We start from the raw sequence: 25099 nt of genomic DNA, 5'->3' as shown, positions 1-25099 counted from the left end.
TCCCTCAGCATTAGCTATGCTAAGTAGGGCTGATGGAAGTTCTAGGCCAAAACATCTGGAGGGCCACAAGTTGCCCACTACTGCTCTAAAGGATGCCAGCCATCCCTCCTAAAACCATGTTTTATCCAACCATGTATTATCCATCAGCCATTTGCTTAGCAACTGCAAGAAATGCTCTCCTGCTACTCTGGAATTAAACCACCAGCTGCTGGGAATGCACTGCAAAGAGCTGTGGTAATTAAAGGATCACAAACTCCTGATCTTCTTCTCAAAGGCAGGGGCAATAGAAGCTTCAGAAGGCAAGATGCAGACCAGAAAAAGTTGGTCTTGGATTGGCCCTCCTTTTGTCAAAGTATTGTGCTCTAGCGTTATTCCATTCCAGAAGGGTAGCCATGTTAGTCTGTTGCAGCACAAACAACAGACATACCTGTTGGTACTTGGAGCACCTTAAAAACTAACAGATTTATTGAGTCCACGTCCTGTTTGCTATTATTTATCACTGACTTCTGTGGCGGTGGACTCCTTCCAATACCCCGGCCATTGGATACTAGTTTTAAGGTGGCCAGTTGCAAAAGAGGACAGGGCTCCTGCACCTTGAAGACTTGTGCAAAAGAGGGAATTTCATCAGGTGCAGGTTGGAGACAGCAGGCTACAAATCAGCCCCCAACCCTTCCCCTCTTCACTTCTGCCCTTATGCTGCTTTTGCACTCTCCAGCACTCACTTGCTATTTGACAGGGTTGCAATCTTTCATCTCTTGACTCATCCGCTGAAACTGATTAATTGGGGAGGGCAAATTTTAACCAGTGAAACTGAGAATTAGGGACACGTGTCTATTTTTTAGGCTACTCTCTGTTCTAGTATGAAGTATATGGCTGGGGATAATGGGAGTTGCATTCTTAACACCGCTGGAAGGCATCAGGTTGGGGAAGGCTAGAGGAGAGATCTTCAGTGGAGAGAGAAAGGATTGCCAGCTTGGCCATCAGTGGCTGAGTAGCTGAGAGGCTAGCCAGGGGCATCCCAGGTAGCATCAGAGAGAGAGAGAGAGAGAGAGAGAGAGAGAGAGAGAGAGAGATGCCCCTGCCTGTCCCAGGGCTTTGCTTCCTTCTGTCTCCCCTGCTGTGTGGCTGTCTTCTGTCTCCAGGCTCCAGTGCAAGACAGCAAACAGTGGCAGAAACTTGTTTAGAGACAGGAACCTTCCAAAGCAGCTTCTGGAGGAGCCAAGGGGCTGTTGAGGGATGGGAAATGCTTGGAAGCCTTGGTGCACATGTGGCAATCTCCATGCATCTCTTTTAATCCTACCCTATATTGGGGTCCCACTGTTGTGAAATAGCACAGGGTTTCAGAATGGGGAGCTGAGATCAAAATCTTTGAGCAACACTGTACAACATGAAAGACTCGGCCCTCCTTCCCCTTTTTTTTCACCTGGAGAAGACCCTATAAACAGACCAAAAGCAGGATAGTCCAAGCAGAATTCCAAGGGTAGGGTTTGACGTGCACAAGATACAGTGAGAAATTGCTTAGTTAGAACCTGTTAGAGCTCATTTACACTTCCTGAGCAGCCACCTGTTGTACATTGGTACCAGAGAGATGCTTGTAGTATTCCAGTATGGATTATCTGCAGGAGTCCAAATTGTTACAAATTTTGCATTCTCTGTTGGCAATATTTTAGTGGATAGTACTACTTTAAAAGAATATAAAAAATGACTTAAAATTAAAAGTGGGTTGTGGGTGGGATTGTGCCTTTTTAAAGTATATACTTCAGACCTTTGTAAGAGCTGTCTGAATACATGAACTTTTATATCTCAAACATTCAGAGGAATTAGCGATCAATGTGAGATGAGTGTACAAAGCCAGGGAATATGCAGGATTAGGGCCAGGTGCAAACATAAAGAGGAGCAGCGCAGTATAGCAATTTGGGCGAAAGACCAAGCCAAAAGCCCCAACTAAACTGAAAACATGGAGCAGTTGTTGCAGAAAGTTTCATCCAGAGTATAGGCAGGAAATTGGTTTTCACCTGGGTGGGCTAGACTTGAATAAGGTTGCTGGACAGCTGTGACAAGAACTCGATTCAGGATCAACAAAAGGAAGGACTTCTTTTACATGGTGCAGAATTAATTTGCTACTATAAGATGTGTTGATGGCCACCGACTTGGATGTCTTTAAAAGGGGAGGTCTGCCATCAGCTATTAGCCATGATACAGCTACATGAAGCCTCCATGTTCACAGGTTGGATATCTCTTGAGTATCTGGTGCTGGAGAGGAAGAAAAAAAAAACCACGCAAGGCTGTTGTTTTCACACCCAGCTTGTGAGCTCCTTGGCAGCATCTGGTGGGTCATTGTTGGAAATAGAATGCTGGATTGTACAGAGCCTTGGTTAGATCCAGTGAGGCTATTCTTATTATGGCAGGCAGAGCAGCAACAGTGAGAGGAGCAACTCGTTATGTAGTTTTGTTGCATGATCAAAGGACCCATCAGGACTTGCACTTGGGCAAGGCTCTTGTGACTTTTGTTTTGATTATTTTTTTGTGTCTGTTTACATTGTATGCCAGCTTGGAGACCTGTTACTGAAGGGTCGCTTATATATTGATTAAATACATAAGAAATATGTTTTAGCTGTTGAATTTGTATGGAGCAGACTGCTTGGAAAACACAGGAGCAGTTGTAGTCTGGCTTGCAGTTTGCTTGTCGCACTAAGTGTAAGTGGGTTTGTGAGGTCTTGAAAGATTGTGGGAGCCAAGGCTGCTGGATGGTTTAGGTTTGAAGAGCTGCCTTCTCATGAGCCAAGGCAGTAGTCCAGCTATCCTTGTAGTGTCAACTCTTAACATGATACAAAAGGTGCATTTTCTATATATGTTAAGTCAACTTCCCCAACCTTGTACCCTCCAGATTTGGAATACACCTCCCATCAGCTCCAGCCAGCAAGATCAGGGATGATAAGAGTTGTCGTCCAAAACATCTGGAAGGCACCAGATTGGAGAAGGCTGTGTTAAATGAATACATCTCCACTGGCTAGAATAGACATTCAGTTATAAAATGGCTCATCTCCACTTCAATGTAGGTTTTAGCCCTGTTGTAGCATGACAGTGACAGCTAATTCCTCTTGTGATTTTGTAACCATTAATTTCTCATTCTTCTCCATGTTTTCACTATCAGTTCAGTTAGTAATTCCTTTTCTTCTACTGCAGTAGCAAGAATGTCCTATGTAGCATAAAAGCAGGTGACTGTCTAAGCTGTCTTGTTCTTTTCTTGGTGGCGAAATCTAATTGCAACTAACTTCAAATTTCCCCTTTTTTCTCTCCCCTTTTGCTTTGTCCCTTTACCTTTGTCATATTTATTTTTGCTTTGCTTTGCTTCTCTGGTTCATTCTTTTGTGGCTGCTTTCTCTGTCTTGGGATTCCAAAAGGTGAAGATCTGGAAAGGAACGATGGATCTCCTGATCGACCTTATTACATGTCCCCTGCACTGAGTGAAATCCTGCTGAAAGGAACTCTAGAATCTTCCAAAAGTGCTGAGAGCCAAGAATAGGGACAAGTGTACCAAGTGGGAAAGGCACATGCAGCTGTCTCACTGCAGGCCTTGTGTACACCTGTCTGATCAGTGTGCAGGTGCTGTTCCATCACGGCTGTCCTGAGCTCCGGTGCAAACCTTCTAATTTTGATGTTTTGGGAAGTTTAGGATGATATTTGCACCTTGTGAGGATGATGCTTGTGATGTTTGCACCTAGCAAGCATGGGATTGTGTGTGTGTGTGTGTGTGTGTGTGTGAGAGAGAGAGAGATATCCTGCCTCTTACCCAGCAACTATTTCAGCACCAAAGGAGTGGAGCTGAAATTGAAGGTTTAATGTATTTAATGTTGGAAAATGCCCCACTTCTTCACTATTGCACCATGTGGTTGATTTCTGCCCTCAAGATGCCATATTTATAGCAAGGCTGGCTATTTAAACAGTGTTATATATGCAGAATACATACATGCAGTACAAACTGGGTGCTCTAGATAGTTACATTTCAGATATTTTCTAGGTCCTGTCCCCTCTTTGATTAGGCAGAAGTGTGAATGAGTCATTCTTTTGTTTGTTTGTGAATTCTAAGACTGGTTGCTCTATGATTCCAAAGAAACAGGAGATCCAACATCGTTGGGGTGCCATGTCATTCTGTGAGGCTAGCTGTGTGAGTAAAACCATCTCAGCAAGTGGGAACCTTCAAGTTGCACACTATTCTCCTACAGACAGAAACAGGTGGAGGTGGGGGAAGTTATTCTAGCTTGAGAAGGTGAGCAGCAGTTCATGCACTCAGTGGGTTGGATCCAGACAGTTATATGTGGAGACATTGAAATCAATGGCACTTCAGTTAGTCATGAGTTGTTCGTCCTGAAGTTCCAGCTGGAAATTTGTGGGGCCCTTTCTACTTACAGATCTATTCAATCAAGGGCCATTTCACCTAGTAACCAGGAGCTTTTCAGAGTTATTTCAATGTAAAGCAGTATTCTGTGCAACTTGGAAGCCTGCTATCCTAATGGATGATCGCTTTTAGTGAACTGCTTTGAAGTTCTAGCATGCCATTGAGAGTATAGCTGCTTGCAGAGTAATCTGATCCAGAAATAGCTACATTTGCTTATTTGTAACTTCTATAAAGCTTGTCTTGATGCGGAAAGTAATTATAATTTTTCATAATGGCTCTTGTAGGTTATGGCACAAATCCAACATAGTGTTAGATGTGCTTCAGCCTATTGAAATACTTGGGTTTCAGTGTACCTAGTTCTGTGTTGGATTGTGCTCAAAATGTATCTCTGAAATTCCCAACACGCATCTTTGCAAAGTTGTGCTTGTTGCACGTAAAAGTCCCTAATTGAGCTAGCAAGGATCCTGGAAATCTGTGACTGATGGTTTCTTCTTACAACTGATTAAAGCTGGGAGATTTCATTTCTGAAAATACAAAAAAATATATACTTGGTTTTTCAGTAGTACATAAAGCTGGAGTTTACATCTCTCCTGCTTTTATAAATGTCTATTAACTTAACCTATCATCTAGAACCGGTTATGCCCCATGCTAGAGAAATGCAAATTTACACCAATCCGTTTTGAAAAATACAGTATGTGGATTAGTAATAATTTATTCAGGTTGGACCTACATGTTTCAGCCTTATTCCAAAACTAAAGTTTTCCCTGGGTTGGGGAGGAAGTGGGGCTGGGAAATGATGATGAGTTTGCTTTAGGGGGAGGGGTTGTTAGGTGGGGGGAAATAGGAGTTGTAGGGGCAGGGCAACATAAAACAGGCCAGCAGGCAAAAAGGAATGGGAATTTTAATGCATCAGTTGGTTTTCTTGAGAATGGTTAATGCACCCTGCATCATACCCCGGGTAGTGTCAAAATTCCAGGTTTTGCCTTGGGAAAATCAGTGCCTTATTAAAGAGATGGTAACTCTCATACACTGTCCTTCATGGTGGCTCTCTATGCATCAGGAAGAACATTATCCACTTCAAGTTTATTACCTGAAACAGAAAGGTGGTACAATTATATACGAATATGTAAGCCAGTTGCAAGCTTGAGTACATTTCTTGTGGGAATATGCACCAGTTTGTTGCTTAAAATCAGAAATTGTTACATCCTCTCATAACATGTGTGTATTTCTCCCTTGCTGTCTCTGTTATCCCTGATGGTTGCTTTTGGCACAGATATCATGCAAATGTGCAAAGAGCAACATAGGAACGGTTCAGAATGAAACTAAACCGATATTGACAGAGAGGCACTGGTGCTGAACATGTGAGCTGGAAAATGCATCAAAACCAAAACCATGAGAGCTGGAAACTTACTTTTTCAAAATGAAGTTGGGAGACTGTTAAGAATTCCAAATGCCTCCCTGTAATTCTCTGTGTGCAGCATTTCATGAGACCAGTGGCCCTGCCTAGCAGTGTCTGAGGCTTGGGACAGACATGTTTTTAAGAGAGCTGAAAGAGCTTTGGCAAAAGCTTTTGCATCCCATGATGTGTACAGATTTCTTTTGTTCTACTGTTGCTTCTTCAACAGGTTTTTGAAATACGTATATACCTATATATGTGTGTGTGCACGTACATATATATATGTATATAAAAAATATATAAAACCTGCAAATTTTGTTTACTATAAGCAAAAGTGGGATAAGTGTACATACCATGAGCACTCTGTCGTCTTTCAGACTGCCTTCATCTCTCAAAAAATCTATGATCTTGCTTCAGCCGAAGTGCTCTGTTGTTGACCAAAGCTGGCAGTATGCCCTTCAAAGAATTTGAAGTCTTCACTCTGTTTAGAATAGAATCGAATCGAATCATAGGATTGGAAGGGGCTTACAAGACCATTGAGTCCAACCCCCTGCTCAATGCAGGAAGCTTGATTCCTAGGCGGTCTCCCATCCAAGCACTAACCAGGGCTGACCCTGCTTAGCTTCCGATATCAGACGAGATTGGGTGCATCCAGCCCTTTGCTCATTCTGGTAGGACTTCTGGGTTGTATACAATGGTGTCTTCCCACCACCAAACAGACACTGCTGGCTAATAGAATTCCCTCTGCAGCTCCCTGTACATCCTCGAAATCTGCTCCAGGTCCCCCAACCCTTTGGAGTAGATATATTTATTTGATTTGTCCCCTGTCTTTCTACCAAGAAAAATAGCACAAAAAAGCAGCCATTGGGGAGATTTGGTGAGCACACAGAGGACTACAGTGGGGATGGCAGGGAGGGGAAAGTGAATTTCTATTGTATGATCAGAAACCCATTGTGTAACATCGGTTTTAGACTTTTGTTGGAGCAGCTGAGTTGTGCCTGAACAGATCGATCAGATCCTATGTCAGGAATATGCCTATTCCTTGTTATAAAGGGTCTTGTACCCCCAGGGCTCCTTCTACTGTCCTGTTTCCCTACTCTCAGTTTGGAAACATATACAGTGGTCAGCAAAAGATTGCACAGGCATAACTTCATAAAGGGGGATGACCGAGATGTGTCCAGGGGCGTGGGGAATCTTCTCTGGCATTTACATATCACTGACTTACACAAAAAGATGCATGGTGTTTATGAGTAGGAAAATTTATTTATTTATTTATTGCATTTATACCCCACCTTTTTTCCTCTTGCAAGAAACCCAAGGCGGCTTACATTATCCCCCTCCTCTCCATTTTATCCTCACAACAACAACCCTGTGAGGTGGGTTGGGCTGAGAGTGTGTGACTGGCCCAAAGTCACCCAGTGAGCTTCCATGGCCGAGTGGGGACTAGAGCCCAGATCTCCCAGCTCCTAGTCCAACACTCTTGCCACTATACCACACTGGCTAGTATAAATAAAAAGATAAAAAGTATTATTTCCAAAGTAAAGGACAAGTGGAGCGAAACATCGTATAACAACCATTGCCACCTTGCTGCCATCACCTTATTCAGGGAGGATAAGGCTACTAGTCCTGATGGCTATATATTACCTCCTGTATCAGAGGTAGTATGTCTCTGTATGCCAGCATGCCAGAAACAAACACAAGTGAGTGTGTGTGTGTGTGTGTAGGGGGCGCTCTTGCATACAAGAGAGCTTTCCACAGGCAGTTGGTGTGCTACTGTGCAAACAGAATGCTGGACTAGATAGGCCTTTGGTCGGATCCAGCAGGGCTCTTCTTATGTTCTTAGTGGCAGTTCTTGCAAAGAGAGCATAAGCTACCATAATTAGCGACTTCTCTGCTTCCCCATCACGGGAAAAAGATCCTCTTCATTGCCACCCCTGTGAAAATAAAGAGGACCCAGAAAAAAAATGTATCTGCATTTTAAAAATGCAAGTAGAATCCTTTCTCTTCTACTGTGCTGCTACTTCCCTAGAGTTTTGATAAATTTCTTTGAATTATTAAATTTTGTCCTTAAAAGAAACAGTGCTGTTGAGTTTACACCAGGGATGTTTAACCCCTTTCAGCCTGAGGGACAAATTCCATTTCAGAGAAGCTCTTGGGGGCAAGGTGGGGCAAAGGCAAAATGGGCAGGGCTAAAATACCAGCATATTTTAGCTGAAAGCTCTTACTGCCTGTAGCTGAACCTTCGAAGAAGAACTTCAGCCTTTTAGAATTGGGGAGAAACTGCACAAAAGCTGGGAAACCGCTACACTTTTTGGCAATCAAGGGGAAAGGGGTGGGGTCAAGGTAAAGGGGTTTGATGATCTGGGGAACCCAAGAGGCTGGATTTGGCCCCCCGATCTCAGGTTGTGCACTCCTTTTTATAGAGATCTGTTTATCATGCATTTAGAAGGTCAACTGTCTGTTTTGTTCCGAATGCAACGTGCAAGTTGCATCAAGATAATTTTAAATTTAGGCAGGGAAGAGGAGAAGGAAATTGTGAGCTCACCTCTTGGCTTTTAAAAAAATACTAATTTCCCCTCAGAACCCATATTTCATCTAGTCACATGTGGAATCATTAGGCCGCTGCTGTGGCCTTAAGAATGACATGATATATCTCCTCAGACTGAGATAGGCTTAAGGGAACCCTCCCTAACCGACTCTTTCATGGTGAGGGATCGTACGATCTTTCTTGTTGGACAGTGGAACGGTGAGCTGTCAATTCTGTATTGTCCTCATTCTGATGCATGTACCTGTAAGTGGGATGTACTTGCTTGCTTGGGGTGAAACTTGGTCTCCACTGTAGTCAATGGTCAAGGCTTCCCTTAGCTTCTGTTTCAGATATCTGCCACCTGTTAGTTGTAAGGCAGACTTTTCACGCCCCTTTGCTGGGGGGATTTGTGTCTCTTTGCAGTGGAAGACCTGGAACGTAATGATGGCTCTACTGAAAAGCCTTACTTCATGTCATCTAATCTGAAAAAGCTATTGAAGAAGACTAACAAACAGCAAACAGATGCATAACTGTGCTCCCATGGGTAGCAAGCAGCAGACAGACTGAAATAAACTGGCCTTAGTTTTGTCAAGCCTTTCTTTGGAGTGCAGCATCTGTAGAGTTAAGAGGTCCTGTTTCCAATTGCTGTGCCAAACAACAGTAGGTTGCGCAGATTTGGCAACTCTGTTGGGCTCCCCCCCCCCTTTTGCAGTGAGAAATGACCAGGTTTGTACTCCAATAGGTGTGTGAAGGGGCTTTTTGCTTATTAATACTGACAAAACAGTTTGTATAGGCAGTGCCAGTTACAAGCAATCCACTGAGGCCATAAGCAGTTGAGCTGATTAGTTATTAACTATATGTCCCAAAAGATCTGTTCTTCTTGTAGCAGTATGTACATCATTCTATATTCTTGGTCACTTCAGATGGACGCTTTAAAGGTGCAAGCTGCCCAAGGCATTATATTTATTTTCTAAAATGTACAGCCTGCGCTTCAGTTTCAATTGGCATTCCCAGGTCAGTTTTGGAAATGTACCCGGCTGCATTATTAAAATCCTGGCAAGAAAGGCTTGTTTTAGATCAACATTGTTGGGGCTGCTGTTGAAGGAAAGCTTGGTAATAGGTTTCTTTCTTGAATGACAATGGGCCAAAATTGTTGCAGCAGCTTTGGCTTACAAGGGAAGAAAATTTTGTAAAAGATCGCTGTTTACTAGAGAACAATGTGCTTAGGAAAAACATTTAAACAATAAAATAAGCATCAGATATGAAATCACTAAATATGAAGCAGAACCTAAATATATACAGGACATATTAATAAACAATAAGGAAGAAAGTAGCAGGATTAGTTTCAAAGTTCCATATCATGTGACTACACATCAATGACGTACTGGTAACTTTCCACAAATAAAATGATAATGCCATCAATTTATTTTTAAATCTACCCAGCTAGTTTCAACTTTATTTTTGATTTTGTATATTCTTTACTTTCCTATACAACCCTGTATCTTTGAAAATATTTTATAACTGAAATATTAAACATTTTGTTTTGTATATCTGTTACAATTTTTTTTAACTCCGTCTACCGACTTCAGTGTAACTGATGAAGCCTAGTGCAATCTGTGTTTAGAAATGTCTGTCTTTATCCACTTCTTGACCCTCCCCAGTAATCCACTGCATGGAAGATGTTCTAGCTTTAAACTCCAGGTGGGGGACTTCAAATATAATAGGTTTTATTTTAAAATAAATTATTTGTCTTAACTAAAATCTAGTCTGCATACCTGACAAACAGATTAGCAGACAGGGAAGATCCGTCGCATGGCATAGCCATTCTTTCAGAATATGCAGTTTCCATAATCTCTGGTTGGAAATGGACACTTTACATCTGGGGTTATCTCCAACTAAATAAATGGCTGGTTTCCCTCTCTTTAGCTAGAGATGATCCCAGATGCAGTGATTATTACACTCCCCCTGTGACCTTTATGCAAACAGAGAAGTTGCCACACTTCACAATTCTATTTGTATTGAATGTTAATATTGTTGATCATGATGACGACATATTATACCAAAACATTTCATTGACTAGTTTCCTTTCATAGAGCTTTAGGAATATTAGAGACAGCAAGGGGATTTATTAAAGCTACACTATACTTGCACATGGATATTCAGAAACTGAATTGTTCTATTGAGATGGTATTTATATTTGCTGGGCCTCCTTCTCATATATCAGGCAGTGGTTGAGACTGGGGGTCATAGGCAGGTTTTCAGCCAGGTAACTGGTAGAAACTAAGGTGGGGGTAGGCAACCTAGTGCCCTTGAGATGTTTTGGGCCACGAGTCCCATACTCCCTTATCACTAGCCATGCTGGTTGGGACTGATGGGAGTGTTAGTCCAAGACATCTGGACGGCACCAGGTTGCTTACCCCTGATCTAAGGATGCAAAGTGTATTAGCAGCTCCAGTTTACACAAATCCCATTAATGCAAATACATACTGAATGGATAATGCATTCTTGTAACTGAACACTTGCTGGGTATACATAGTGCAAAACAGTTTCCCTTAGTCTTACTACATGAGCTGATAACTATCTGTGGAAACATCCTTGCTCTGCCAGAGCCTTTGAACTTCCACATGAAATAATTACTTCTGGTATTTTTTCCTGGCAGCTATGTTGCAGCTCCAATTTACACAAATTCCATTAATGCAAATATATACTGATAGGCTGCCTGGAGAACTGAAGCAATTTCTTTGGGAACACTGGCTTCAAACTACCAGGATCACTATTGCAAGCTAATGCTAATCTACCATCGATCCCTTATTTAACCCTACAGGAATATGACCCTCCCAAGAAGTACTTCAAGAAATAAGAAAAATTTCCTAGTACCTTTGCACTGTTGGCTGTGGAAGCAGCAGCAGCAGCAAAAACTACAACGAAAGCTCTGGCAAGACACACAGCTTCCTTCCAATGCACTTAAATGGCTGCTTTGGACTGTTGGTTGACAGAAATTCAGACCATGAATAATAGGTATCCTCCAGAATGAATTTCAGGGTGTTGATTAGGAAGGGGCCAGGGTTGCTACCCATTGGACAGCTACCTCTCCTGGGAACCTGGTGTACTGCCAGCTATTGGTCACCTCGCTGAAAAATAGACATTTTCAGGCATAATAGCAATGAGAGAGGCAGTACCAGCAGCTGCTGCTGCTGGGGCCAGAAATGCAAAGTATAGACTGTTGGGTTTGGATTCACAAAGGAACAGAGTCTTCCCCCAATGCGCACACACAGCCTAAAAATGAAGCTAGGTGGATAGCTGGAAAACAGCCAGAACTTATGTGCCCTGATCAAGGTCTGCATTCATTCCTTTGAAAGATGACCATAACAGTGAAATTATTACTATTATACATTTATATATTGCCTTTGCTAAAAAGCCATTAAGGTGGTGCACAACAATTTAAAACAAAAACAGTGAAAATAGTAAAACGTTAAGTGTTCCCATAGAAAGGCAAGAGTTGCTGCTGCAGATAAATGGTAGAAGCTGCTGGGTTTCTGCAGCATTCTTGGCATGTAGCTAGTATGTCAGTGGAAAAGCTAGGCCAATTCATTTCCACCTGAGGCACTACTGTCCCTATATGACCACCCGTGGCTCGATATTGTTGCCTGATTATTCTACCTTTCTCTCTTTGGAAGGAGTTAACAGTGATCATATAAGAGGTCCTCAGTCCATCACCTGAGCAGGCACTGGTATTTTTTAAATGGTCATTCTTGTCTATCCCCTTTTTGATACATCAGTCTCCCTATATATTGTAGAATAACTTTATCAGCATTCCAATCAGGAAACATAGTGTGTCTTATTTAGACTGGTATTTCCAGGTCATTCAGGCCTATGAGGTGAAATCCTCAATCTCCCCACCCCCCTTTCAGGTATGTTTCTCCCATCTTCAGCGAAATATGGAGAGGGGGTTGAGTTGGCCTTGCCCTTCTATACCAATAAAGAAATATTACATAGCAACTTATCCCCTGTTCCCACAGTCCCATGAGATCTGGAAATCTGACAGCCTTCTGCACTAGGCAGCATCACAAACAAAATATTGACTTGTGCTGAGATTTGTAGACCATGAAGGCAAAAGGCAGGGAAAACCTGAGTCATGCCAGAATAGGCTGCAGCACATATATGATTTAGCATCTCCTCCATAGGCTGCCAAATTGTGGTTCCAACATGGAAAGCCTTTTCCATTCCCTTGATAAGTGGGAGGAAACTGAATTTTTCTAGTGTTGAGGCTCCTTTAGAAAAGGAAGGTACCACCACAGTCTCTTTCCCCTCTCGCGCAGTTTCCAAAGGGCACTTTAGGCCTGGCAGTGATCCTAAGATATTCTGGCTCTATACTGGGGAAAACCTCAGCTCTTATATGCAGGTGTATTTAGAACAAATTGTAGTAATTTTCTCCCCAGGACCCCAAATTCACTGGAACTACAGATGCAAGAAAATACTTCATCAGGAGGGTAGCATATTTTTCTTACATAATCAGAGGGAACCATTAGGTTCTATACAACAATTTCTGGTGGATGAGGTGTAGTCTCAGATCCAGAGCTGAGGTTTTGATTGAAGAGGGTTGGGAGGAATTGATTCCCCAGTTCCCTGTTCCATTCAGCACACACAGGTGTTGTATCAAGTTTAATTCAAGCCACAGCCAACAGCACAGATCTATAGTTGGTTTGGGAAACATGAGAGAAATGGACTTTGATGGACCTGTAATGGAAAGGAATTCCATAATTGAGGGGCAGGCACCAAGAACACAACTGCATGCCTGATTGAATGTAATACACGCAAGGTGTGCTCAATTAACCTTGTGACCTTTCTGTGAACTGTACAGTGCCCAGACAGTGCCTTGGATCCTAAGGAGTACTTACATAATGGGGTAGGTGGAAAAGGTGGTGGACCTTTCTGACCCACTGCACCCCTTGGAAAGCCTCTCTCTGAAGGTCAGAGGACTCCTGAATGGGATAGATGGAACAAGGGGTTGAGATGGGAATCACCCATGTTTCCTGCACCCAGTTTTGGGTGATTCCCCCATCCCTCTGAAAAGCCTTTCTTGAGAATCGGGAGACCTTCCTGAAAAGGATGGGCATAAGATGTAACACTGTGAAACTTGGGAGAGAGAAGTCACCCATCACCACCCTCTGTAACCTTCATGCCAGAAACAAGTAGAACCAAAAACCATGAATTCCCACCTGGTGCTGCTGTTGAATCGCTAACACTTTGCATAAATGGTATCAAATGTCACAGAAAGATATCATGGGATCAACAGTGGGCAATTGCCCATATGAATTACAAGAAGATTCCCAGGAAGGGCAGGCACAGGTGAACCTGGAGCTGGAGAGAACTGCTTGCTGAATAATCTTCCTTCTGGGAAATAGGTCAATGGATGGGATGTCTAGAACAGGCATTTTAAATAAAGCCAGACAAAAGCATATTGAAGGTTACCTGGCACTCTTCACTCCCTGAAAGAGGCACTACTAATCTCAGCCAACGTAGGTCTGTACTAGCCCTTCCCAAACGACTTTCACTAGCAAGTATGTATATTAATTGAGTTTAACCATCAAGCTTCTGAGCACACACTCTAATTTGGACTGAAACCAATCCAAAAAATCCAGGGCAAGGCAGCATCTGACATACCTCAAATTCTGAGTCTGTATCTGGAATGGCAGCCCGCAAATAAAACCAAATGCAACTACTTGAAATGTGGGATACAAATTCATCACAGGAGGCATTAAATGCCTCGGTCTCTTGATGATGATAACCTGAATTCACCAGGTCATTTACTGCCTGGAATGGCTTAGCTGGACAATTTGGTATGCTTGCAGGCAATATCATCTTTAAACCCAATCTATACTGCAACTGGTTAATTCGTGAATTGCGCACCACACAGAATTGCCTCCATTTCTACTTTATCCAACTCAGGGAGACCAGGTCAACAACAGAGCACACCTGGGAGAAATGACACTCCCATGTATGCATGCTACAGCACAAGATGGGAATGGGGTGACAGACTGCTAGGGTGGTAGAATGGATTGTACCACTTTAATCTGCAGGTGAGGGATAACATGTTTGAATGTTCCCCAGGGTAGTAAAAATATCCTCCTTGCAAGTAGCAAATTACCACAGCAACAAGTGAGCTGAGATAGAACCTTTCTCCCTGATGAGCTAGCTTTTGATTGCAGGGAAGTAGTGTGTGTGTGTGTAAATAAAGTCACCCCATCTGCAGTCTGGAGTAGTACAGTGCACTCTACCGCCTCATTGGGTTGCATATGTAAACTAGACCTATATAAGTTATTCTGATTCCACATGGCCATTGACAAAAAAGGCAAATTACACATTATCCACAAATGAGTAATAAAGTTCCATTTGCCATTAAAACCCCCCACTGTGTAATAGTTTCAAGAGATGGCATTCTGAGCACAAAAGATGTGTATATGTGTATTGTTTTCCTCCGGAGCATTTTATATTCCCTCCTCCCAGCAGGCTTCCAAATACATATTTTTGTGGGCAATGAAATCATACAAAGAGGAATTTCAAATGGGTAAATGGAAGGAGAAAGGGTTCAGTGCCTGTTGCTTCTCTGCTCCCAGTTGCCCTGGTAGAGTTGTAATATGCGTATAATTTTTAATTAGCCCTTTAGTTCAGCCCCCAAAACTGGGTGCCTTGCAGATGTTTTGGGCTACAACTCCCATCAGCCCCAGCCAGTGATAATTGGACTTGTAGTCCAAAACCAGCTTGGGAAAGGCTGCTGTAATTCAACCTATCTCTGCCACTCATTGAATCATGGCCAGTTCAGATATATTGTTAAGCAACCACTTGGTCCCTGTAGTTTTTGAAGTGGGGTCATCATTACAAAAGCATAAACTGGGATTGGGGTGGAATTTTGTGAGATAAAGAATCGACGATGCAAATAAAATGGGAAGTTTAGTAATCACTTCAGTTTAGATTTGTTTTTATATTGTAGACTGTGGGTTCCTCTGAAGGTTGCTTCTTGCAGAAACCTTATCATTTGGCTTGTTTGTAAGAGTACTTAAAGCTATATGTTATTTTTACAATTACTGTTTTGAACTTTGAATTAAGTTTAATTTTAGGATTAGCATTACACTATTTTGAACATATGATAGTTTTTGGATACTGGCTACTTGAAGAGCTTGATACCACTGCCAGCACTGAGATACTGCAGGATTGTTATTGCGATTGTTATGCAGATTTACTGAAGTTGGCTTCATATGAAGCTGTTGTGGAAATGGGTTCAATAACCAGCTATCTGTAAGCCATCATTCAGTTTGGTCTTCAGTGAATTCCATGGACTTTCATATCTGTTATCATATCAATTTAACCATGTTTTTCACATAAACATTTTGTGACTGTACTGTGATAATTCTCAACAATCCCATCTAGAGTATCCTATAATAAAAAAGATGGAATATATATTTTAATATCTAATTCAAACATTTAATTCCATAGTTGTCTGTGGTATTCACCGTTTGGGATTACAATAACCATAAAATAAACAGTTGTTTATTTTGTTATGCAAAGTTAGTGTCTGTCATCCTGCATCTTGGGAGGAACAAAAGCAAAAGATCTAATAAAGTGGAAGATATCTGTACAGGCTGCCTTTCCCATCTCTCCCCACCCCTGCCCCCAATCTTGAGATTTCTTTCAAGTTCCTTTCTTGATCTGTTATGAGCAAAAATCTGGTTACAAAAGCATAACCGCTAAACACTACACAACTGTGAGATGGAACACTGGTTGGAGAGGAATCGAGACCACAGCAGTTAGTGTGCCCCAACCACAGGTAACGTGAGCAAAATAAAAGTTGTGATTCTGTCCTCTGCACATTGCAAATGAACCTTTGGCTCAGTGAATGGAAGGGGAGCACTTGTTTTGCAGTGCCTGTACTTTCTTCAACAAAGGTTTATGAAACCAGAACAAATCTGAAAATAGAAGGCTTTACTGTTTAATTTTTTTTTACTACATTGCTTCTTAAATATTTGAAACGTGAGCCTCAAGAAATCTTCTTCCCTCTGCATCCTTTTCCTGTTGTGTCTTCACCATTTACTGAGGGCAGTTTTAATCTAAGTTTGAGAGTCAGTTTATTCAGTCAGCTGATACATCTTTCCTCAGAATCAATCAAATACAGGACAGTCAGCATGCATATTTATGTACATAAAAGAAAACCTTGGTTCAATTAGATATTCAGTCTGTTTCCCGCCTCCCAGCTGAGCAGAGCAGAGCAGAGCAAGCTGCTCCAGGGACTACAGAAGCAAGCAAGCTCCCAGAGAGCGAGCGATCAGGGGGAGCAAACAGGAGTTGGCCAGGGACGTTGCAGTGGTTGAAGAGACAAAGGAGACAAAGGAGATAGAGGCTAAGAGGTAAGTGGGCTGCAGGAAGCCCAGGGGGCTGCCCTTTATCTTCCTGAGTGTCTGTGAGCTCACCAGGTGCTTCTGAGAGCTCCAACTGAATTGGGGGTGTGTGGCCTGAGTACTCCCAGCAGCGGAGTGGGCAGGAAGCTTCAGTCTGTTTCCCGCCTCCCAGCTGAGCAGAGCAGAGCAAGCTGCTCCAGCTGGTCCAGGGACTACAGAAGCAAGCAAGCGACCAGAGAGCAAGCGACCAGAGGGAGCAAACGGGAGTTGGCCAGGGGAGTTTGGCAGGGGAGGTCAAGGGGGAGGCCCCTAACATTTTTAATTTTTTTTTCATTTTATTTTTTAACTAACTTTTATTTTCATTTATTTGTCTTGTAACACACACTTCCACACCATTGGGACTCTGCTTTTAACCTCTACTGAGTAGAGGAGCAGGCACAGGCTAGTCTAGAACAATCACAAAGCTAGACACAAAAAGGGAAAAGAGGCTATGGAAGGACAAAACTCCAGTGGTGGTGACCTGCAAGGTGTGTGCAATGTTTGTTTTCTTGCCTGAGAACAACATGGCCTACACCTGCAACAAGTGCAAGTTGATCACACTGCTGGAAGAAAAAGTAAGTGGACTGGAGCGGCGACTGTCGACCCTCCGGGGAATAAGAGAACACGAAGAGTTCTTGGACAGAATGGGGGAACTACAGCAGCAAAGGGCAGACCAGAAGCTTAAAGAGCAACAGCAAGATGAGGCAGTGGGAAATGCTGAGGTGAAGAAAAATGGAGTAGAGGATACTCCTTGGAAAAGGGTGACAGGAGACGTAGACGCCACTCTGCACCAGTGGAAGCAGTGGAGCTGTGGAACCGATTCCAGGTACTTGCGGATGAGACTGGAGGACAGCCTGCAGAGGAAGAATCACAGGGGAACCTGCATGAGTGAGCACGAGGCTGAAGGTCAGTCAAACAGAGGCGATGAAACCCAGGCCTACAACAAGAAGAGTGGTAGTAGTGGGAGACGCGTGGGATTGAGACCCAAGTATGTCGCGAAGACCCGTGGACTCGCCAGCTATGTTGTCTCCCGGGAGGACGGATTAGAGACGTGACTGAAAGGTTGCCTGCACTCATAAAGCCCACTGACAGGTATCCCTTTCTTCTCATCCATGTGGGAACAAATGATCGAGCCAAGCGGAGCTACGAAGAAATCACGTCAGACTTTGAAGCTTTGGGAAGGAAACTCAAGAACTTTGGGGCCCAGATAGTTTTCTCATCCATCCTTCCAGTAGTTAGAAGAGGGATAGAAAGGGAATGAAAAATACTCCGGGTGAATGACTGGCTACGAAGGTGGTGCTGACGAGAGAGATTTGGATTCTGGGACCACGGCCTATACTACCTGGAAGATGGGCTGTTGGCAAGGGACGGGTTGCACCTCACAAAGGATGGGAAGAATGTGTTTGGCCACAGCATGAAGAACTTCATCAGGAGGGCTTTAAACTGAATCCTACGGGGAAGGGAGATGTAATGTTGGGGGTCACAATGGACATAGGCGCATGCACTGCAATGGAGAGAACAGCTCTGATAGCGCCCAATAATAGTCTTCAGATACATGGTCTTCGATGTCTATATACTAATGCCCAGAGTATGGGAAACAAACAGAATGAACTTGAACTCTTAATACAAGAGGGAAATTATGACCTGATAGGTATAACTGAGACTTGGTGGGATGACTCTCATGACTGGAATACAGCAATTGAAGGATATAACTTGTTCAAAACGAACAGGAGGAACAGAAAGGGAGGTGGGGTTGCACTGTATGGGAAAAATACGTATCTCTGCACAGAAATACAGGAGGATGAGCTTGGTAGCCCCATTGAGAGCGTCTGGATCAAAATAAATGGCGCAAAGAATAAAAGGAACCTGGTGGTTGGAGTCTACTACCAGCCACCCAATCAAGGAGAAGACGAGGATGAAACTTTTGAAAAGCAAATAGCCAATGTTTTAAGGAAGCATGATGTAGTAGTAATGGGGGACTTCAATTTCCCCGATATTTATTGGGAGACAAATTCTGCAAAACATGGCCCCTCCAGGAAATTCCTAACTTGTGTGGTGGATAACTTCCTCCTACAGAAAGCAGAGGAAGGAACTAGAGGATCGGCTATCCTTGACTTGATCCTAACCAACAGAGATGGCTTAGTGGATAAAGCAGCAGTTACAGGAACTCTGGGGGAAAGCAACCATGTTGTACTTGAGCTCTTGGTTCTAAGGGAAGCAAAAGCCAAGTGTAGTCAAACGCGTACCCTGGATTTTAGGAAAGCTGATTTTAATAAACTCAGAACAATGAGCAGTAAGGTCCCATGGCAAGCGACGCTAACGAGAAAAGGAGTCCAAGATGGGTGGGAGCTTTTAAAAAAGGAAATTATCACGGCACAATTACAAACAATTCCAACAAGAAGAAAAGGTGGAAGACAACAGAAGAAGCCAATGTGGCTTCACAAAAAGCTTAGGGATGACCTGAAAACAAAAAAGGACACATATAGGAAGTGGAAAGAAGGCCAAGTAACAAAGGAAGAGTACAGGCACGTAGCACAGAATTGCAGGGATGGTGTCAGGAAGGCTAAAGCTGAGAACGAGCTGAAGTTAGCGAGGGATGCCAAAAACAACAAAAAGGCTTTCTTCAGCTACGTGCATAGTAAAAGGCAGAGGAAAGAAATGGTGGTTCAGCTATTAAATAAGGATGGCAAAATGATAACAGATGACAAAGAAAAGGCAGAGGTGCTCAATTCCTACTTTGGCTCAGTCTTCTCCCAAAAGAGGGTCTATGACCCCGCTGGCAGAGGCGAAGTACAGACTGAAGGGGCAGGATTGCAGCTTGAGATCGATAGGCATATGGTCAAGGAACACCTAATTACTTTGAATGAGTTCAAATCTCCTGGGCCAGATGAAACTGAATCCTAGAGTAATAAAGGAACTGGCAGAAGAGCTCTCAGAACCGCTGTCTATTCTCTTTGAGAAATCATGCAGGACGGGTGAAATGCCATATGACTGGAGGAGGGCTAATGTTGTCCCTATCTTCAAAAAGGGTAAAAAGGAGGAACCTGGGAACTACAGACCAGTCAGTCTGACATCAATCCCTGGGAAAATTCTGGAGCAGATGATAAAGCAATCCATCTGGAAGCACCTTGAAAACAATGCAGTGATTACTCGAAGCCAACATGGCTTTGTCAAAAACAAGTCCTGCCAGACGAATCTGATCTCATTTTTTGATCAAGTAAGCTCCCTTGTGGACCGTGGGAATGCTGTAGACATCATATACCTGGACTTCAGCAAAGCTTTCGACAAAGTGCCCCATGATCTCCTGATGAGCAAACTAGCTCAAAGTGGGCTAGATGAAACAACGATCCAGTGGATCCACAGTTGGCTACAGAATCGGACTCAAAGAGTGCTTATCAATGGGACCTTCTCAAACTGGGGAGAAGTAAAGAGTGGGGTACCGCAGGGCTCAGTCCTGGGCCCAGTGCTCTTCAACATTTTTATGAATGACTTGGAGGAGGTGCAGGGAATGCTTATCACATTTGCAGATGACACCAAATTGGGCAGGATACCTAATACTTTGGAAGACAGAAACAAAATGCAAAGTGATCTGGATAGACTGGAGTGCTGGGCAGAAAACAACAGAATGAAATTGAATAAGGAGAAATGCCAAGTTCTGCACCTATGAAAAAGAAACCAAATGCACAGTTACAAGATGGGGGATACGTGGCTCAACAACACAACAAGCAAGAAGGATCTTGGAATTGTTGTCGATCACAAGCTGAATATGAGCCAACAATGTGATGTGGCTGCAAACAAGGAAAATGCTATTTTGGGCTGCATTAATAGAAGCATAGCTTCCAAATCCCGGGAAGTACTAGTTCCCCTCTACTCAGCACTGGTTAGGCCTCATCTGGAGTACTGTGTCCAGTTCTGGGCACCACACTTTAAGAAGGATGCAGACAAACTGGAGAGGATTCAGAGGAGGGCAACAAAGATGATCAGAGGACTGGAAACAAAGCCCTATGAAGAGAGACTGAAAGAACTGGGCATGTTTAGCCTTGAGAAGACTGAGGGGAGATATGATAGCGCTCTTCAAGTACTTGAAAGGTTGTCACAGACAGGAAGGCCAGGATCTCTTCTTGATCATCTCAGAGTGCAGGACACGGAATAATGGGCTCAAGTTACAGGAAGCCAGATTGCAGCTGAACATCAGGAAAAACTTCATGTTAGAGCGATATGACAATGGAACCAATGACCTAGGGAGGTGGTGGGCTCTCCCACACTGGAGGCATTCAAGACGAGGCTGGACAGCCATCTGTCAGGGATGCTCTGACTTGGATTCCTGCATTGAGCAGGGGGTTGGACTCGATGGCTTTGTAGGCTGCTTCCAACCCTACTGTTCTATGGTTCTATGATTCCCTAAATCTGGGGTCTCCAACTGAGTGCCCACCAGGCCTTTCCTGATACTTGATTTGTAAAGGTATTTTTTTAATTAAAAAAAATAACTGAGGCTGGCACCCGGCAAGACAACACTCTGACCTATAATGCCAACTTCCAGATACCTTCTTAGAAAATAAAAATGGTGGCTGGCTGGCTGCAGCCCAGTGCTTCATTTTGAATAGTACCCAGAAAGAGATAGGTAAGCTGGGAGTGGTAGGGTGCCCTGGGGGGCTAGACAGGGTGGGATGAGGAGGGGTGCGCGATTTTTTTTTGGTGTGGATGGGTATGTATTAGCTGGTTTGTTTTGGTGTTGTGTTTTGCCTGGATCTTGCTTTGGTTTGTGGCGTGTGCGATTCTCTGAACATCGTGAGTTTACCTTTTGTGAAACAGGTATTTTGTTGGGCTCTGTGGGGCAAATACGTAATTTGGCATTTGGGTTTCAGACCCCATCTCTGCCTTGGACACAGTTTCTCAGCCAAGTTACTTATCTCTGAGCCTTATCAGTTTGTCTTCTGTGAAATGGGTGTTGGAATAGAAAATTTTGGGTTCAGAAGAGTGGTTTTATATTTTGGAAGTCAGACCTCATGTCTGCCTTGTACTTAGGTTCTTGGGCATATCACTTTTATTTTACTCTCATCAGTTTGCCTTCTGTGAAATGGGTTTTTTTTGTGAACAGCCACACCCATTTTCTGAACAAGTAAGCCCCTCCCCATGGCAGCCATTTTCTGAGAGTGCCCGTGACACTGTCAAAATTCCAAAAAGTTTGGGGACCCCTGCTCTAGATTTTTAGTAGATTTTATTAGATCTGTATTGAGCTTGAGGATTGTGCACACTTACTTTCATTTCATTTTTAATCAATATCCTGCCTACGATAAAAGAAATACTATATAAAAATAGTATTAAGAAATAAAACAATAAAACAGCAATATATATGAAAAACATGGTATTGCTACTGCAATAAACATGTTGTTTAAATAAGCATTATCTTATAACCGATTATACAAAATGGGACTTCCTTCTGTCCATCAGCTTCCAAGGTGGTGCGATCTCCTCTACATACTGAGAACAAAAGCCAAGTGTAACCAAGGCAAGTATTGCAACATTGGGCGCTCTCCTACAGGTCCCTGCTAGTTGAAACCCTGCTGCAACCCCTTTGTTTTCATTGTGGTACAGTAGTGTCACAACTAATGGAGCTACCATGGAATAAATGAGATGTGGAAGGACTTGCACGTCCTATGAAACTCAGCGGGACTTACTTCCGAGTAAGCATGAATAGGATTATGCTGTCTTGAGTACTTTTCTTACAAAAAGTTTGCACATCGCTTCAAATAACTCAGCGAGAGAGTGCAATTTATAAACTGCAAGTAAATAACAAAGTCCGATACTAAGCCGTTAGGTGCGCCTAAGCCCACTTATTTCGAAGAGCGTAATAGGCACGGCGAACCGCGCAGGGATCGAGCAGCTGGTGGTGTTCAGGGTTGCAATTTCTGCACGCTTACCTAGGAGTAAGTTCCACAGAAGAAAGCGGGGCTTACCGCCCAGTGAGCGCGCCTCGTGCCCCGTCCTCCACTGCTGGAGCATTTTGGCCCGGCTGCCTCCCCCGCCAACGCGTTCCCGCCTCCCCCGGCCTCCCCGGTGTTGCTCCCTATAGCCCCCTCCCTTGTCTTCGAACCAGGGCAGACCCCGCTGGGAAAAAGAGCATTCGGCGACCACACAGGGCAGGGGACCCAGAGGCCACGGCGGCATGCTTGAAATGCCCGGCCTATGCGGGACGAGGAACCACCGCAGGAAACAGCCCTCGCTCAGCCGCCAGCGCCGCTACACAAGACGAATAACAAGATGGCGACAGAAAAGAGGGCGGGGACAATAGAAGAGATGCGCGCTTTCAATCCACCGGCGCGCGAGACGTTAGTCCGCGCCCCCTCTCTCAACGTTGATTGGAGGAGACGACCACCTATGGGCCACGTGGCTCGGCGCCCTGCCTTTCTCCGTGCCGCCCCTCCCCCCCTCGCTGCAGTTAGAGCCTGACGAAGCCGTCGCCGCTGCCGCTTCTGCGCGGGAATCAAGCGCTCAAGTGGCCAATCGACCGACCGCTTTGCGTGGGGGCTGTTGGTGCCGGTCGTCGTCGACGGGCCCAGCCCGCTCGGTAAGTAGGAGCCCACGCGGGCGAAAGGAGCGCCGAGAGCGGGCAGCTTCCCTAACGGTGTTTCTTCGGGGGGGGGGGAGATCGGCCGGTGCCTGGGCGAGAAGAAAGGGGGGCCCGTTTCCGTCGGTTGCGAAGAAGCTCCGTTCCCTTCCGCTCTCTTGTCTCGCGCGCGCTCCATTGTGTTGAGGAAACAAAATGGCGGCGGCTGGGCCAGGAGGCGGGCGGGCGGGCGAGAATGGTAATGGCGCGCGGGCGCCTCAACGGAAAGTGGGAAATGGGTAGACGGAGGCGAGCGCGCTCTTTTCGCCTATCTGATTTCCCGGTCGCCGTTCCCCGTTGGTGCCGTTTCTCACGTGGGGACGCCTGACGACGACGCCTCTACTCGGGCTGACCGCAGCCTCCTAATACCTTCCCCCTGCCCGTCGGTACTGCCCTCGAGTTCCCCTTGAAGGGAAGGAGCTCTTTGGCCCGCTTGCGTGTGACGCCTTCCCGATGGCGGCCTCCGACCTTCGATTGGCCCTCGCGGTTCCCCCTTTGTGCGGCCGCAGTTCTTCGGCTCGGCTCACCCTTCCGCCTCGGCTTGGTTTTCCCTCCGAGCCCAGCAGTATTCTCACTTCTCCCACGATAGAAGTGGAGAAGCCCCTCCCGCCGCCGCCAGGTTGGAACTTATTGGGCTGCCTCCTTTCCCCGCTCTCCATTTTTTGGAGAGCTAACGAACGTTGTCCAGGCCGGGTCTTGGGACGCACGCTCCTTGCACGTGGTTAAAAATGCGGCACGCGTTGGTTCCTTCACTTGAGGAAGAGTCCGGGACTGTAGCGGGTTTGTGCGGATGAACCAATAGTCCCCTGAAGACATGAAAGAGCTGCTTCATACGGGGGCCGAGCGTTCTACCAACCCGCTCCCCATTGTGGTGGGCGGGCAGGGAGCGTCGTGTTGAAGTGGGCATATAACGGAAGCTCCCCTTTCCCTTAGCAAAGGCAGCTCCTTCGCGAGTCTACTGCTTCTAGATAATTGTCTTTATTCTATCCGTTACTGTTGCTGATTGTTAAATGAGATGTCCTGTGGCATTTCTCAGCGTTAATTCTTTGCTTTCTATCAAAAAGTAGCACTACTTTGAAGCTTGGCCAGGAATCCCAAGTAGCATGCTTCAGTGCATCCAAGCATGGCCAGGGGGAGGAAATTGTATCTTTGAACAATCCAGTTATTCATTTGCTGGTTCAGAAAATGATAATGGGTTAAACTATTATTGAATTTGTTCAACAATCAAAGTAAATTATTTAAGCTTACAGTGTTTTAATGTATTCTGTATTTTCAGTTTTAGAAGCTGTTTGTGCAGTAATGGGTTTTACAATGGATGTATTGCTTAATATATGGAATAGTATACATTAAAGGATGTATTAGTACATTAATAGATATAGCACAAACCCACTTGATTCTACAATACTATACAATACATTAATAGATATGTTAATGTATTGTATAGCGCTGTGTAGAATCCAGTGGCTTTGTGCTTAAAGTCTCCATAAAATGTTAGCAGTAACAGTGAACATGAAATGTGCCGTACCTTCAACCACTTTATAGCTCATTTTCAACAAGGAAAAATATCCAGAAACCTAAGTGGTTGGAGCCCTTCTTTGTGATAGATGAATGGAGCTTCACAGGCTTAGCCAAAACAGGTACAAAAAGTGTAGTGGCAGAATAATGATGCGTTGAAACTAGTTTTTATATCTAGCAAGAGCCATAATTACATAATTACTGCAGTAAAAGTTGTGCTAGC

General features: G+C 44.2%; 1 protein-coding gene across 9 annotated transcripts in view; it reads left to right on the top strand.

The window, feature by feature from the left end:
* The window catches only part of SLC44A2 (solute carrier family 44 member 2 (CTL2 blood group)), a 79203-nt gene that overhangs the window by 53425 nt on the left and 679 nt on the right, over positions 1-25099 (top strand). For 3 of the 9 annotated variants that reach the window (XM_084835580.1, XM_084835574.1, XM_084835582.1), the window contains 2 exons: positions 2228-2329; positions 3405-3625. The exons of 1 other annotated variant lie outside the window; for it this stretch is intronic. In XM_084835580.1, coding sequence (XP_084691706.1) covers positions 2228-2329; positions 3405-3526 — 224 coding nt within the window. In that variant the 3' untranslated portion in view covers positions 3527-3625. Of the gene's footprint in view, positions 1-2227; positions 2330-3404; positions 5839-8745; positions 9871-25099 lie in introns of those variants that run through there. 5 more of the 9 variants (XR_014787950.1, XM_084835577.1, XM_084835578.1 and 2 more) reach the window with 3 other exon arrangements.

The sequence above is a fragment of the Heloderma suspectum genome, chromosome 2 (genome assembly GCF_057233095.1).
Source record: "Heloderma suspectum isolate Gila_16-S chromosome 2, 16-S_ref, whole genome shotgun sequence".
Classification (NCBI taxonomy): domain Eukaryota; kingdom Metazoa; phylum Chordata; class Lepidosauria; order Squamata; family Helodermatidae; genus Heloderma; species Heloderma suspectum.
Note: the sequence above shows the minus strand (reverse complement) of the source record. Positions and strands in the feature narration are given on the sequence as shown.